Here is a 17,874-nt window from a genome sequence, read left to right on the forward strand (position 1 = left end):
TCACTGACTAAAGGCAAACTTCTACACATCTATTCTACAACTGCCTTTCCTCGGTTTGAATCTATGCTCCCTCAGGTTTGTAATCTGAGCAAGAGGAAGAATCCCATCAGTATTGAGCCTGCTCAATCCATTCAAGGCCTTATACACCTCAATCAGATTGCCTTGCAGGTGCCTAGTCTCCAGAACCTTTTTTTCATAAGAGCACCCCTTTTTTCTTTTCACCAGTCTTGTTGCCCTTCTCTGTACTTGTTCTAGAAACTAAGTCCTTCCTAAAATGAGGCTTCCAGACTCTGTACACAGTACTCAAGGTGTTGCCTGACCATTGCCTTATACAAGGGGATAATCACACTTCCTTATCCCTGCTTGCAAAACCCCATGACCTACTCTGGCAGCCTGTCTGCACTGCTCAGAAAACTTCGTATCTGACTGCACAATTACTTGCAGGTCTCTTTCATTTTCGACTACCTTGAGTGTAACACCACATAGTTGCTACATTTCTCTGGAGTTGCTTCTACCCATATGCAGCACTTTGCATTTGTCAATGTTAAACTTTAGCTGCCACTTCTCAGCCTATCTACCCAACTTTTCCAGATCCTGTTGCAGCAGCATGCTGTCATCACTGTTATTAACAACCCTGCCAACCTTTGTATCATTTGCAAACTTTGACATACCTTCATCAATATCATTGATAAATATACAAAACAACCCTGAGGGACACAACTAATAAGAAATGCACCTGGGGTAGATGGGAGCTATCCAGTTATATTAAAGGAGGTAGCAAAGGAAGTAATCCCTTAGCCATAAGGGCTTTCCTCCTGCCTGTCTGCATTGCTCAGAAAACTTCATGTCTGACCGTGTTGTAACTCCCAGATCCCTTTCCTCCTCCACTGTTTTTAATTCAGCCCCACCAAGTATATAATTTATTTGTGGGTTGCTATTATCCAAGTATGAGATCTTGCATTTAACAGGATTAAAACATAGCTGCCACTTCTGACCACCTTTGAAATTTTTTCAAGTCATCCTGAAGGAGTGCTGCTCGGCACTTGATCATTAACGACTCTTCTAATCTTTATGTCATCTGCAAATTTTTACATCAAGCCTTCTAACCTTTATTCATTCAATGAGATTTATGAAAATGAGAAACAACACTGGTCCAAGAACTGATCCTTGAGGGACCCCACTCCTACTTTACACCAATCGGAAGAATGCCGATTAATCACAACCTTCTGCTTTTCATCCACCCAGCAATCCTTCTTAGAATCTTACCAGTAATCCCAGCCTGTTTAAGCTTATATTAGGCACTTCCGTAGCCAGGTGGGAAGGAGCAGCAGTGCGTAGCACACGCTTCTTGATTAGACCGGGGTTCGAGCCCGTCACCACCAAATATGGAGGATGCGGAAAGGTCAGGGAATGACCACCGCATATCTTGGAACAATATGGCTTTAGTTGCTAATGCTCCTAAAAACCAATAACAAGAACAACAGCTTATATTAAGCTTATAAGCTTATTAAGCATACATATACCGCTCATGAGGGACTGAGTCAAATGCTTTGTGAAATTCCAAATAAACCATTGAAATTATTTCTCAAATCTTGCTCATGAGTAATTGTGTCAAAATAGCCTACTAAGTTAGTTAAACATGGTTTACCGCCAACAAATCCATGTTGTGTGTCCTTCAGAATGCCATATCTATCTAAATATTCCTGGATTGCACTCTTAATCACATCTCTAAGATTTTTTCTATCATTGAAGTCAGACTAACCAGTCTGTAGGTTAGTCTGAAAATAGGTTCCTACTGTGTAGTGGTAGTTGTCAGTCTGAAAAATCTGTTTTAGAGTTGCACCCTTGAACTCTGACAGTTATTTCATTTCACTATGATGTACCTGTGTGGTCAGAAGTGAGGGTGCAGAAGTATTCATGCTTTGGGTGACCATTTGAGTGCTTTCTTGATTACTAAATACAGTAATACTCTTGTACTCTATCTTGCAAACTTCTCTAATCTTCATGATCGAAGAGATGGCATTGCTGTAGAGTAATCTGCCACCAAGTCAGAGACCTTGAATCCATCATATAAATAATTTTTCTTTATGCAGCAGTATTCACACCTAACTGTTTATATGTTGAAAGAAATGGAATTCTTTTATTTTTTATATTTTGTTTATTTTAGGTGCCTGGTTCAACTTAAAGTGTACTTCACTCCTAGGAGTTTTTCAGTGTTTAGAAAAATTAGGTATTAGATACACTTTCCCTATGAACTGTTTCATTTTAAGCTATTTTGTTTTTATTTGGTTAGACAAAAATCTATTCCTTGGCTAATAGACCAACTCAGAGGCTTTCCAATATCTAATGATTGGATCCAAGCTGGAAGACCCTGTTCCCCAAGAGTATTATTTGTGTTTCAGTCATCTCCCCTTGATGCACGAGGAGAGACTACAGCAAGTGGTGACACTTTTATTAGAATAAAATCAAAGGTAAACTATACATTTAAATTTTTCTCATCTGTAATTAAAAATGCAAAAAAAATTTTTGATGTTCATACATTTTATTTTGACTTTAAATAATTTTCTTTTACTCATCCTGTTTAACCCAGTGGGATGGCATCCCCCAAATTGTAGGAAAAATGCGAGTTAACTGTCAGGCGTTCAATTTTCTTTTTAATTTCTGGAAAATGATTTTGGTATTTTTGAATTCTGCTTGAATAGTACTAGTATTTCATCTTTTTAAAAAAATTGCATTACTTATGCAATTTTTTAAGTTTAATAAAAAAAAATATATAAATAAAATAAAATGACTTGTTTTACACCTTTTATTTTCAAAAATAATAAAGCAATTAATTCTGCAGAAAATTGTACAAAAATATTTATCATAAAACAGAAAGTCTCTTTTCAGTTTAAAAGACCATTGTGTGTTTGTTTCAGCAATCAACCACCTGCTGGCTAAAGGCAAATTTCCACACATCTGTTCTACAGCTGTCTTTCCTAAATTTGAATTTGTCCCATTCAGACAATTAATCTGGACAAGAGGAAGAATCCCACCAGCATTGAGCTTGCACAAACCATTCGAGGCCTTATACACCTCAATCAGATAACCTCACAGGTGCCTAGTCTCAAGACACTGTAATTTGCAAAACTTAAGCTTTTCTTCATAAGAGCAACCCTTTGTTCCATTCACTAATCTTGTTCCAGCAGCTCTACATCCTTCCTAAAATGTGGCCTCCAGACCTGTATACAGTACTCAAGGTGTGGCCTGACCATTGCCTTTTATACAAGGGGATAATCATCTCCTTATCCCTGCTAGAAAAATTCCTGTGTATCATTGACAAGATACCATGAGCTACTCTTGCAAACTGTCTGCACTGCTCAGAAAATTTGGACACATACCAACAGGTACTTGCAAAAAGGGCTTCTAATTCAAAAACCTAATATAAGTGACCTGTACTCCTGTCACCTCTTACAGTGAAAATACTGAAAGTCTGTGGAGTTTCATTAATTTACATAGTATTGACACTTTTTAGGTCTCTCTCTCATGTGTAGAGGAAATTACCTCATTAAATTATCATCCTTATTACTTGGTTTCTACCTGTTCATTGATTTTGTCGTGTGCTAGTGCGTGCTAGTAAACTGATAACAAACAACAAAGGCTTAAAAAATTTATAAGATAAAAATGAGAAAATTTATATCCGTTATTAGATTTCGGTTGTGGAACATCTTGGTTAAGCCCACAGAAAACTGTCTTTCACTTGATTCTGACTTCCTATTAATTAAACAGGAAGTCAAATCCAACAAAACTTGTGCTCACAATAGAGAAACAACTGTTCCTTGAAGTTGATATCTCCTTGGGCCATTGGTCAAAATTTGAATGCAGTTAGTGCTACCCTTTCTTGAATTCAGTGTGCTATCAATTCTAGAAGTGGTAATTTTATTTTAATAAAAATGTAAATGAACACCCACATCTATACATGTCATTTGCTTTTGTTTTTTGTTTAATTAATGAAAAGTAGTGTGATTGACTGATGAATACCATTCAGTACATGGTCTATATGCAACTGACTGCTGAAGGAACTGTCAAACAACCAACATATCCTACATACTGCTAGCAGAGCACATGCTACCCAGTGTTGTTGCTGCTGCTGAAGGAACTGCCAAACAACCAACATATCCTATATACTGTTAGCAGAGCACAGTGTTGTGGAAATGAATTGTCTGTTTTACTTTGTGGCCTCAATAAATTTTTTAATTAAAAGACTTGGTTAATTTTTGCAACTTCAATAGAAATTTGACACAGGAAACAAATTCAAATTATTTTAGAACAAGTTTCTTCAGAATAATGAAATTAGGAAAAAAAACAAAAAAAACTGTAAATTGGAGAATACGTCCAAGCCGGTGTGTGTGGTGTTTTAATACTCACACACACACACACACACACTGGCTTTGATGTATACACGTGCATACGAGCATACATACGCCTGTTTGTACTGATTATATTTTTCACTCATTTCAATATCATGTTGGTCTCCCCATTTGGGTACTATGACACATACTCAACCCTTGTGGGTAAGCTTCTGACCAACTGCCGCAGGTATAGTCCTCCATTCCTGCACTGCATTGACCAGTTCAGCTACCAGTGTAGGCCATGTTGGGCTAGCCCTCACTCGATGTTCTAGTTCATCTCATAGTTGTTGTGTAAGGTCTGTATTGGCCATTCCAACTTTTGCACATCAATGTCGATGAACTGTTCTTGAACAGTTATGAGCAGTATGACATGGGGTATTGCCCTGTTGAATACAACGTGGGTCTGTACCAAAGATCTGCCTCATCATAGGGAGCATGGAATTGTCCAAAATGTTAAGACACATATAGATGTTCATGGTTTCCCACTAAACTAACAAAGGCCCTAGGCCATATCATGAGAAACAGATACACACTATAACCCCGTCCCCTCCAAATATCATTGTTAGTACAATGCACTCAGCAGCAGACATTTGCCAGGCATCCTTCACACCCACAAAAAACAAGGTTGTGGTGCTCTGTACGAGTTGTGGTCAGACCTCAACCTCTGTTTCTGTCAAGAATTTTATGTAAAACATATTGGAGCAGTATAGCATTAAGGGCAAGTTACTACTATGGATAAAGGGATGGTTAAGTGGGAGAAATTGGAATGGTTATTAATAGACACTGCTCTTCATGGACTAATGTTATTAGTGATGTTCATGAAGTTCATTGCTGGCCATAAACTTCACATGCCATTTCTTAGCTCTTCATGTCAGTAACTGTCTAGCTGACTTTTGAATTCCAAAAAGATCTAGAAAATTAGGCAGATGAGCTAAGAAATGGTATGTGAAGTTTATTGACAAATGCAAGGTACTGCGTATGGGTAGCTGTAATCCCGGATTAATGTACCAACTGTATAGTACTGCAATCAGGGTAAAATGAAAAAAGACCTGGGGTAATTATGTTTATGAAGTTCTCTAAGCAGTACAGACAGGTTGCTAGGACAGCTTATGGGGTTTTGTCAATGATATACAGTAACTTTGCCAGCAGGGATAAGGAGGTAATTTTTCCATTATGCAAGGCAATAGTTAGACCTGTATGAAGTATTCAAGATGTGGCCATGCCACATTTTGAGTAAGTACTTGAGTACATCATACAGGTCTGGAGGCCTCATTTTAGGAAGGATGTTGATCTGCTGGAACAGGTACAGAGAAGGGCAGTGAAAAATCTAAGTCTTAGCAAGAAAGGCTTCAGTTCTGCAAGATGCAGCACCTCCATAGCCAGGTGGGCAGGAGCAGCAGTGCATAGCACATGCTTCTTGATTAGACCAGGGTTCGAGCCCATGACTACCAAATACGGAGGATGTGGAAAGGTCAGGAAATGACTACCGCATATCCCCGGAGCAATATGGCCTTAGTTGCTAATGCTCCTAAAAAAAAAAAACAAATAACAACAATAATAAATAAAATATGCAAGATGCCATGTCTGGGACCAGGCACCTGTGAGGTGATCTGATCAAGGTTTTGAATGGATTGAGCAAGATGAATACTAATGCAGCCAGAAATTGGTTATGTTTGAAAGAAACTTCCATCTGTTGTGGAAATGAATTGGTTAGTTTGAATAAAATTAAGGACAAACTAGAGAAATTATCAAGTTTTTTTTTTTTTTTTTTTTCTTTTGTTGATGTGTTATAAGTTTGCTTTCTTGCATCATTTGCCAATACTAATATGTAAAATAAAAAATAAAATTTACTAATTAAAATAAACAACCTATATGTTTTTCTCTCTTCATGTCAGTAACCGTCCAGCTGACTTTTGAATTTGCCCAAGTTGTTGGGCTCAACTACCCAGAGAAATAACTTATTCAAGTAAATAAGAACTTGTTGGCCAACAACAAACTGCCCACAAAGTCTAAATTTTCCTACAGTCCAGTCTAAGTGTACAATCCTTCCCCATAACTTGAATTTATGGCTCTTAGTTCTGGAATCATTTAAAAGAGTGAACATTTACCCTTCTTCCATTTGGCTATCTCTTCTTATAGCCTTATAGATCTTAATCAGGTCCCCTTTAAGGTGCCACCTTAGAGGTGTTTAACCATCCACCTTCAAATATGTGTAGCTCACATGTGTAATCTATCCTCATACAGGATAAACTACACATTGTTTTTTTGCAAATTTCACTGTGAGTTGCATGTCTTTGGACCCTTTCAAGAAGCCCAATGTCGGTCGTTCTGAAAGACCGATCCTGAATGTTTTTACACGTGTATATTGATACTGCAAGGGTACTACATTTTTTTTAGGGCAGCTAGAGAAAAACCCTGCTACCAATTTTGAAACCTATCATATGCAGTGGCTATGGCTAGCTGTAGCCATTGCTACAATAGATTTGTTAACTGATTTGGTCTCAAATTGAAGATATTTCTTCCCAGGTGTGCAGAAACATGGGAAAATATAAAAATTCTGAATAGTAAAAAATCTGAATAGTTTTATTTTACAGAACGGGCCAATTTTCTCTACTAGCGCTGCCTACCTTAAAAGAATAGTTTTATTTTACAGAAATAAGAAATGAGAAAGGATTCAATGCGTACTGGCTTACCTGCTCACGATCAAACACACACTACATTTCTTTAGAACAGCTAGAGAACACTACCAATTGTGAAATTTTTGCAAGGGGTACTGCTAGTATAAGTTATTTTTTTGGGGGCTCTTCCCTAATTGTAAGACCTTGCTGTTATTTGATTTTTAGGAGCATTAGCAACTAAGGCCATATTGCTCCGGGATATGCGGTGGTCATTTCGTGACCTTTCCGCATCCTTCGTATTTGGTGGTGACGGGCTCGAACCCCGGTCTAATCAAGAAGCGTGTGCTATGCACTGCTGCTCCTTCCCACCTGGCTACGGAGGCGCCTGTAAGACCTTGCATTTTATTGCATTGAAACATAGCTGTCACTTTGAACTGCTTGTTACTGATCATTGTCCACTCTCCTGATCTTTACTTCATCAGCAAATTTTGACGTTGTACACTCTATCCCCTTTTCAAGGTCATTTATGAAAACCAGAAACGTCAAGGTCAAGGTGTGTTTGTTTTCATTGTCGTCTCCAGGGTTCCCCCTATATACCGCAATAGCATCTGAAAAGGCAAAAGGCCAAGGTCGGAAAGTGCTGGAGGTGTGTAAGTATGTGTGTTGTTATGTTGTGTGTTGAGTGCCGGCACCTGGCAACTTCACAACCAGGGGACAAGGGACACTTGGTTCCCTGCCCTATGACTTCCAACCTTGGCCTTGAGGAGGCATGCCAGGAACTGCTTTAAAACTGAAACTCTTACTGGGGCTATCAGGCAAGCCTGGGAGTCCCAAGGTGTTTAGGGAAAGGAAGTGGAGATAAGAATGATAAGTATAGGAATTGGAAGGGAAAGTTGTATAGAAGATAAGGGGAAGAAGAAATAGACATCCCCTGAAATAGAAGAGAAAGTAAATAATACAAAGTATTCAGGTATTTTATGAAAAGGAAATGGTAATAGAATGAGAAGTATAGGAGCAGGGGTGGAAGGGGAAATAGAGATAGAAAGTAGGGGAAGAAGAAAAAGACATCGCCTAGAAGAACAAGTAACATAGAGTAAGAAAGTATAACAGATTTAAGAAAGACTAGTGAACAGATACTTAATCTAAACTTAAGGCCAAATATCAGTGAACCATAAACAATAACTACAATATGTATATTGGTTCTACGTAGCCGAGTGGTCATGAGCATGAGTGTAGTAGTACACGCCACTCTGAGTGGACCAGGGTTCAAGCCCGTGACTGCTAAATACGATTAACATTTGTATTGATTGATTTATTGTAAACTCCACTGACCTGGTGGTCGTGCTAGAGTATAAACAAGAAATTTTTTTAAAAAAATTTTTTTTTTTTCTAGCTTTAGACCATCCCAAAACACAAGTGGGAAGACATTAACAAACCAATTTTATTTCCTGAATCATAACATTAGGTAAACAGGAAACAAAGAAAATCATGTCTAGACAAAAGCTAAGTTTTAAGCCCATTACAATTCAATACTAGCAAAGAATTAAAAAAAAAACCCATTCACAAGTACAGCGAGAAACAATAAAACAAAATTAGAATACATTTCCACAACCAAAATCATTCCAGCCCCTCCCAACTGAGGAGAAGAAACAAGGACAATTTAAAGTCTCTCCATAAAAGCAAGAATAATTTCCAAAAGGACATCTCCCATTTACATAATACATTGGCCCAAACAATTGGTAAGGGACAAAAAATCAGGTATTTACAATAATTTAACTATTTATAAATAAACATCCAGAAAACAATATATACCTAAATAATATAACTACAAATCACAAAAAAAAAACAATGACATATCACTGTGTAGCCATCATATTAACTCCACAATGTGTATCCTCTAAATTCAGAGGGAGGCCACAACTTCCAGAACATACATTTTACATCCAATCAAGTCAATCACCAACTCTACATTTCAGGAGATCATCCTGCCAAGCACTAACAACATAAGTACTGGCCACCATACCAGATGCCCAAAACACTATGGGAAGTTCAACCCTCAACAGTCAAGACTTCCAATATTCAGACAAGGTGCAAGTGAGTCCACACACGCCCACATTCCAAAAGGCTCAGTTCAATACATTAGTTTGTTAGACAACTAATAATTAGTAATCTTTTAGGAGGAAACACACAACTCCAACTCTTGCCAGTAAGTAATTCAACAAGTCATAGAGACAGTAACTGTATCACCAATACCTGGATAACAACCAGGAACCAGAATCAACAGTTGTATCAGAACCGATCTGTGTCTAATGATAGACCATGGTAAAAATTGTCCATTAATCACAATCCTCTGCCTCCTGCACTGCAGCCACTTTGCAGTCCATCTTACAGTGAACCTAACATGTTCCAGTTATTTATAGTAATCCTCCACATCCGATATTCAGAGATATGTGTTCAAATACTTTTGATCATTATAGTGTAACATGTGAGCTTACTTTCCAATTCTTAGTAATTGAATATTTATGTATATCTTGTGAAATTTAGTTTAATTTTAGTGCCACTAGTCTATCTAAGTGCTACATTTGAAAAATCTGTTTGTTTATCTCTTTCTGTATTAACTAATGTGCAAGTTAGTGCAATTGCATCATTTCAATACATAGCCAGCTACTTAAATAGTTATAAATTGACATCATTAAGTATATCTCATATTGTGAATAACTTCACAATGAGTTGCCATGATATTGCACTACCTCAAATAAGTAACACTTCACCATAGGAGAAGACTATTGTTACTTATTCTCAGCACAGATACCATAATCCCATATGGCACCGTTTCGGAGCTTATTGTCTCCTCATCAGTGGGTGGGCAGGTACGTACCCTGGTGTTGCAATGATGACAACCCCCTTGTGAAGTATAAATTCACAATATGAGAGATGCCTGATGGTGTGGAGTAATTTAGATTCCAATATAGTTTAGGGCTGAAGCCTTAGGTTGTGTAAAGAGTTTAACTAATGTGCAAGTTAGTACAATTGCATCATTTCAGTATGTTACCAACTACTTAAATAATTATAAATTGACATTGTTAAATATATCTCATATTGTGCATGCCTTCACAACGAATTGCCATGATATTGCACTACCTTGAATAAGTAACACTTCACCATAGGAGAAGACTATTGTTACTTATTCTCAGCAGATACCATCACCCATACAGCACCGTTTCAGAGCTTATTGGCTCCTCATCAGTGGATAGCCAGTTCCCTGGTGTTGCAATGATGACAACCCAGTTGCAAAGTATAATACAATATGAGAGATGCCTGATGGTATAGAGTAATTTAGGTATTCACAATATGAGATATACTTAATGATGCCAGTTTAAAACTATTTAAGTGGTTGACTGTGTAATGAAATGATGCATTTGCACTAACTTGCACTGCTGTCAATGTAGAATTTCTAGAATAATCCCCCCCCCCCCCAGGATGTTTTTAGTATCCTCTGCATGAGTGTTTTTCATATTTATACATGTATAATAGAAATAAAAATGCAAATTAATAAAATATATATATTCTTATTTTTTTATTCATTATTTTACTGGCTTAAATGAAGCTTTAATCATTTTTAACCCTTTTATCAGAATACTTAAGTAAATTTAGGTTACCCAAGGTTGTTTCATACACATTTCAAGTAATATGTCTGTTAATATATATGTTCTTGTGAAAATTCATCTGTCATCTCTTATCTGTGTTTACAGCTAATATATAGCACAATTTTTATAGAAGGCAGCATCAAATCAGCTTTGAATTTCAAAGGAGATCATACCCATTGGTTATTGTTGTACAATTTGTGTTTAAAAGTGCCCAATTCTGCAAAATTCAGATTTAGAAATTGATGAAGTTGAATTAAATTATAAATAGATAGAGGGTATTATTGATTTAAACAAATTGACCATGATTTTTTTTTTACAAATTTTAAGTTTTTTGGGATTTTTTTTTGTTTTTAATGAAATTTTTTAAATTTCTTATATGATTATTGGCAATAATTTCAATTTGAAATTGTGTAATCAGGTTAGTAAAAGAGTAAATTAATATTTAAGAGCATTTATATAATTTATTAAAAGAATTCCACAAAAAATTCAGTCCCCAGAGATGACCATAGAAACACATCACTATTTGAGCCCACACAATTTCAACAAACTTGCAAATGAAAGAGTTAATGAAAATTGTTAGTGGCAATATTCTTGATTGTTAAGGTAATTAATGACACTATTCTTTTTTTTTTTTTTTTTTTTCAGAAATTTCCTCCAATAAAGAAGTTAGAACATTCTTTAGAAGATCAAATATACAGGATCTTAAGAAAAAGTAGAGTTATTACTAATATTAGGTAAGTGAATCAGTACTGTCCTGAACTAATAAAGATCTATACATTCTTCTTCTCCATATGCCATCTCCGAACAGTCGTCGACAACCACCACAGCATTGACTCTCTCTCTTACGGTTTCTGGTAGCTCTGAAGAGCTGCTCGATGTTCAGTCCTGTCCAATTCTGATGTTATCTTGTCAGGATATGCATCTTCTCCCAGGTTTTCTTTTTTAACTCCCTTCTACCCTCAATAATTAACCATAGAATTGTGTATTTGTTGTTCTGCATCATTTGCTTGGTCCTTGAGGTTGTCACACATTCTCTCAGATATGCCAGACAAGCTGTACTTGCTACCTAGGCATCTAAAACGCTGATGGAACTGATATTCGGGTGACATTCAAGTCAGGTGGACCCAACTTTGGCAAAGTCCGGACGGTCTGTGATAGCCAAATTCTCTGCTTGGACCTTCACGATGGTGGGACTATTAGTAATCGTGGATATAACCTCCATGCACAAGCACACTGTGGGTAACCACCCAGGTTTGAACCAACGTAAGCAGGGGTCGAGGCATGGTGCCCACACCACATGGAGGAATGCCGCCCCTCTGTGTTACCAGGCAACACTAGGTGGTAGATGACTCTCATCAACTGGTGCAATACCACCACTTTGCTTATTGGAGGCTTGAAGTGGTGGAACCCATGTTCCACCACTTCAAAGTGGAACATACACCGGACTGAACCTATTGCTAACTCTTTAGGAGGCTTCTGGATCAGCTAGTGTATTTTCTTGTTACCTCTACTCTGCCAGATAGTGACTGGGGAAGTCCGAGTAGTGTGTATGCAGGGGGGGGGGGCATTGTCGAGGCTACGTTATGTCAAGGATCTGGGTATATTCTTACCATGTGTACACCATATCTGAAAATTTAATTATTTCATACAGCATGTCCCCCCTCAACTTTTTTTTACTATTGAATACAGAATGAATTGTCAAACTAATAGAGTAAATTTATCTGTGAAAAGATCTAAACCTCCCAAACACTTCCTAGTTAATTTCACAAATATACCTGGTCTCAATTCTAATCTCAACGACGTCCATTTCCACTTGCACTCTACCAAACCCCATGTACTTTTTCTGACAGAATCTCAGTAATCAGTTGATTCAACTATTGCTCAACTCAGTTGCCCAAATTATTCGTTGTATGATTCTTTTCGCCTCAAAGGTGATACTTGTGCATAACCAAATACGGAGGATGCGGAAAGGTCAGGGAATGACCAGCGCATATCCCCAGAGCAATATGGCCATAGTTGCTAGTGCTGCTAAAAACGAAATAAGAAACAAAGAAACTTGTGCATTTGTTTGTTCCGATATTTCCGGTCAGTGACTTGGTCATTTGTAATCTCTTCTTTTCGATCTTCTCTGGCTTAAAATCTCTCTACCTCATTGTGTCAAATTCATCTGTTGTCTCAACCATTCTCTGAACTCCACTAATCACTTGGAGCTCTTTGCAACTTGACTTTCTTCAGTCCAACTTTCCTAACAATGAGGTAATTTTCCTTGGTGATTTTGATGTTCACAACTCCAGCTGGCTTCCATTTTCTAGTCACACCGACCCAGCTGGTCGAGATGCTGAGGCTTTTGCAATTACTAATGACCTTGTACAGATTGTACATTTACTTACAAGGATACTGGACAATCCTAACCATACAGCCAACACTCGTAATCTTTTTCTCACAAACAACCCTTCTAAGTACACGGTCGAAGTGAGTGGTGCTTTAGGCACCTCAGAACAATCACAACTTGGGGATTGTCTTTTCTCCAATGGAGCCTTTATCTCATGGCTATTCGCAAACTCTTATTGTTAATCATTACAAGAATGAAAAATGGGATGACCTGTGATATTTATTTTCTTCTTTTCCTTGGTCGGATTACTGTTTAAAAACTTCTGATGTCAACGTTTTCTCAGATTGTGTCATTGAAATCATTCTTGTAGGAATGGAATCCTTTATTCCACACTCCACCTTAAAATCTTGTCCTTTATCTAAACCTTGATTTTCCAATAAATGTGCTAAGGCTATTCAAGAGAAGAACGTTGCATATCGTAATTGGCTTGTTTCCAATTCTTCAGTTTCATTTTCTGACTACACCAAAGCATCTCAACAATTGTAAAGTAGTTATTAATCAGTCCAAACTAGATTTTGAAGGCTAAGAGTTGAAAACTTGCTTCTTACCCTAATAATAGCTGAGCATTCTGGTCTCTAGCCAAATCTATTGGCCACAACTTTTGCCCATCTCTGCTCCCACCTCTGTCAAAACCAGATGGTTCTGTTGTCACTTCAGCCAAGGATAAAGCTGACCTGCTAGCATCCCATTTTTCTTCCATCTCATGTATTAATAATCTTGGTAAAACACCTCCCACCATTCCCAACACACTCCATTCAATGCCTCCTATGGTCTTCCGTCAAAAGGATGTCAGAAGGATTTTGACGAATCTTTATGTTAAGAGAGCTCCGGATCCAGATGGTATTTCTCCACTTGTTCTCAAAACCTGTGCTCCTGAACTTACTCCTGTTCTTTGCTTCCTTTTTTCACTTACTTATTCCAAAGGTGTTTTACCTTCTACTTGGAAATTTGCTCACATCCAGCCAGTTCCTAAAAAGGGTGACAAATCCCTCCCATCCAGTTATCGTCCCATTGCAATTACTTCTACTCTTTCTAAAGTAATGGAGAAATCAATTAACCACCAACTCTTAAACTACCTAGAAACCTTCCGTCTGATCAACGATCGCCAGTATGGAATCTGTCAGTGTCGATCCACTGGTGATATTCTGGCTTATGTTACCCATTTATTGAAAAGTTCAGTGAAACAAAAGCAGTTGCTCTTGACATCTCAAGGTCTTTCGATCATGTTTGGCCTAGAGGTCTTTCAAAGAAGCTTCCATCTTATGGTGGCGTACCATAGTTGCCGATGCGCCTAATAAATCCCTAAACAAACAAACAAACAAACCAACCATCTTATGGTTTGCCAATTGTAATTGCTTATCCAATTTTCTCTCTGGCCCCTCACTGAGGGTGATGGTAGATGGCTCTGTCTTTTAACTTCTCCACTGATGCTGGTGTCCCCCAACGTTCAGTTCTTTCCCCCACTCTTTTCCTCTTGTATATTAATGACCTTTTTTCATTGACTGGAAATACTATCCATAGTTTTGCTGATGATAGCACATTGCATTCCACTGTCCAGTTTGAGAAACTTTGCCCTGCTCAATCAGCTTCAAATTCTCGAATATCCCGTACTAATTGTAACAACTTGCCCTTAATTCCATACTGCTCGAATTTGTACAGTAGGCTTCTATTTGCAACAGTATTAAAAGCTTTCCTGAAATCCAAGTATATGATATCAAAATAATTTTTTGCATCTAGTTCCTTTATGACCACATCATATTATTCAATCAAATTGGTTGGACTAGAGTTCCCCTTAACAAACCCATGCTGTGTCAGAATTATTACTGCAGTCTTGTCTAGATGATCCTGCAATGCTTCTTTAACCAATGACTCCACTATTTTCCCCAGAACAGAAGTTAAACTAACTAGTAATTACAGACCAGTAATTTCTGGTCTGTAATTACTTAGGTCACCCTTAGGTCCCCCCCTTTGAATTAGGGATACGTTTGCACATCTCCAGTCTGTGGGGAATTCCCCTGAATCCAAGGTCACTCTCATAATTATGGATAAGGATTTCCTTACTTCCTTTGCTGCCTCCTTTAATATAACTGGATGCCCAGGTGCCTTTCTTTATAACTGAGAGCAAGTTTTCCACTTTGCTCTCAGTTATAACAAAATTATTTTTCTCTCTGTTACAGTTTAATAAGCTTCTATTCTCCACTTCTTTATAGAATTCCTCATGTGTGAATGTAGATGCAAAATACTCATTTAGTTTGTCAGCTATCTGAACAGGATCATCTACAGTCAAACCATCAATATCAAGCAGACCAATCTGATTCATCCCCTTCCTCTTAGAGTTTACATAAGTAAGGAAGTCTTTGCTGTTTTCCTTTTCATTCTTTGCCAAAGATTTCTCGTAATCTGCCTTTACTTGCTGAACCTCCTTATGGTAGCTTATATCTACTTTAGGCTTCTCTGTCACCTGATAATTTATATGCATCCTGTGCATTTTTGTTTTCTGCCATTAGTCTCATTTGTTCATCTTACATCAGTTTAGGCCTTCAATTTGAACAGTATTTCTTAGTTGGAATGAAAAGTCTAGTTGCTTCCAAAATTAATTCCTTGAATGCTACCCATTTTGAATTTGTTGTTGGTCCCACTGTATGGAATTTAAAAACTGTCTTAGACCACCCTAGTCACTTTTATGAATGCCAAACCAGTTCTCTTTATCCTTGATGGTAGTTACATCTTTAAGTAAATCCCACATGAATATGCTCTGATCACTGCCACCTTGTGGTTCCTTTATGTGAAGATTCGTAATGCATGATTAATCACTTCTGATAATCAGATCAAGAGTATTACTCTCTCTTTGGGTGCCTTTTGCACATCTTGCTGTAGAAAACAGTCATCCAATAAATCCACAAAAGTCTTGCTAGTTTGCAAGTGACCAATCCACAAGTTGAAGTCAATATCTGGAAAGTTAAAACTCCCATTATAAAACATTCTGATTTACTGGCCCACACTATTTCTCTGTACAGTTGTTCATCATACTCGAGTCATTAGGCCTATAATAATCTCCTACACTCATTTTTTCTTATGTTACACCGAACTGACTCAATATTGCACTGGCCGCTCATCAACTGGATACACTGCCTTAGATTTTAGAACAAAACCGAATTCTCCTAACTAACAGCATAATCTCTCTTCCTTTCTTATCCTGTCTGTCCTTTCTGTACACATTGTACTCCGCAAATTCAAATTCTGCGTTCCTTATATTTGTGTGGCACTACATCTATGATAAATATTCCCAAGAATATTTGCTGATGCTATCGAGGCAGTGTTAGGTGGGTCGGAAAACTGCTAGCTTGGGTGGATACAAGGACTAATACATTAACAGTAGCCACTGCAGAGGTGAAGGTGATTCTTGCACTGCTTCTATTGGAATGAGCAGCAGCCTGGAAAACAAGATGCAGGGTATTTCAGAGACTCCTGGGAGTCATTGCTGTACAAGTAAACACACGGGTTGTGTAAGGTACCTAAGAATAGGAACAGGTGCATGTTTACTTGCGTATACACCAATGCTAGGAGTTTGTTAAATAAATTTGATGAATTTGAGGTATTGCTGAAAACATTAAAGGCAGATATTGTTGGGATATCAGAGATATGGTGTCACACAGATATAAGGAATGCAGAACTGGAATTTGGGGAGTACAATGTGTACAGAAAGGATAGACAGGATAGGAAGGGAGGAGAGGTTATGCTATTAGTTAAGAAACACATAAAATCCAAGGAAGTGAAGCCAGTGGACATCGCTGGACAGTGCAGTGTCGAGTCAGTTTGGTATGACATAAGCATTGGGAGATCAAAATTGAGAGTAGGAGTATAATAAGAAACTGTACAGGAAAATAGAGTGGGCCAGTAAATCAGACAGTCTTGTAATGGGAGATTTTAATTTCCCAGATATCGACTGGAATTTGTGGGTTGGTCACTCACACACTAGCAAGGCCTCTGTGGACTTATTGGATGATCGTTTTCTACATCAGCATGTTCGGGAGGCATCTATAGGGAATAATACTCTTGATCTGATTATCAGTAGTGATTCTTCATGCATTAAGAATCTGCAGATAAAGAAACCACTAGGTGGCAGTGATCACAGTAGGCTGTAGTGGGATTTACTCAAAGAGGTAACTACCATCAGGGGTAAAGGGAAGGGTTTTTGCTTTTGTAAAGGCGACTACGGTGGTCTGAGACAGTATTTAAATTCTATACAGTGGGACCAACTTATGATGTTACCAACAGCAAATTCAAAATGGGAAGCATTCAAAGACCTTATCTTGGAAGCTACTAGGCTCTACATACCAACTAAGAAATATTGGGATATTGTTCAAGGTTTAGGCCTAAATGGATGTCAGATGAACTAATGAGACATGTAACAGAAAAGAAAAATTCATGGGGTACATATAAATGAATGGGTGACATGGAAGCCTATGATAGATATAAGCTGGTCTGTAACCAAGTGACAAAGGAGATTAGGCATGCAAAGGCAGAGTATGGGAAATTCTTGGCAAAGGATGCAAAGAAAAACAGAAAAGAGTTCTTTATCTGTGTAAACTCTAGAAGGAAAGGGATGAATCAGATTGGTCCACTGGATGTTGATGGTTCAACAGTTGATGATCCTGCTCAAGTGGCTAACAAACTAAACGAGTGTTTTGCATCTACATTCACACACGAGGAGTTATTCAGGAAGGATAACGCCAGAGGTGAAGTAAACTCTGGCAGTGAGCTAGATGATTTTGTAATAACTGAGAGTAAAGTGGAGGAGAAATTGTTGAGGATAAACATAATAA

The 17,874-nt window shown here is 37.8% G+C and overlaps 1 protein-coding gene across 1 annotated transcript in view; it reads left to right on the forward strand.

Moving 5' to 3' along the window:
* Positions 1 to 17,874, forward strand: part of LOC150089107 (nonsense-mediated mRNA decay factor SMG8-like) — a gene marked incomplete at its 3' end in the record, with an annotated part of 262,505 nt that overhangs the window by 48,372 nt on the left and 196,259 nt on the right. The window contains exons 5-6 of the mRNA XM_090370415.1: positions 2,294 to 2,471; positions 11,302 to 11,390. Coding sequence (XP_090226541.1) covers positions 2,294 to 2,471; positions 11,302 to 11,390 — 267 coding nt within the window. The remainder of the gene's footprint in view (positions 1 to 2,293; positions 2,472 to 11,301; positions 11,391 to 17,874) is intronic.

The sequence above is a fragment of the Mastigoproctus giganteus genome, chromosome 3, assembly GCF_048544385.1.
Source record: "Mastigoproctus giganteus isolate SK-2022 chromosome 3, ASM4854438v1, whole genome shotgun sequence".
Taxonomy (NCBI): domain Eukaryota; kingdom Metazoa; phylum Arthropoda; class Arachnida; order Uropygi; family Thelyphonidae; genus Mastigoproctus; species Mastigoproctus giganteus.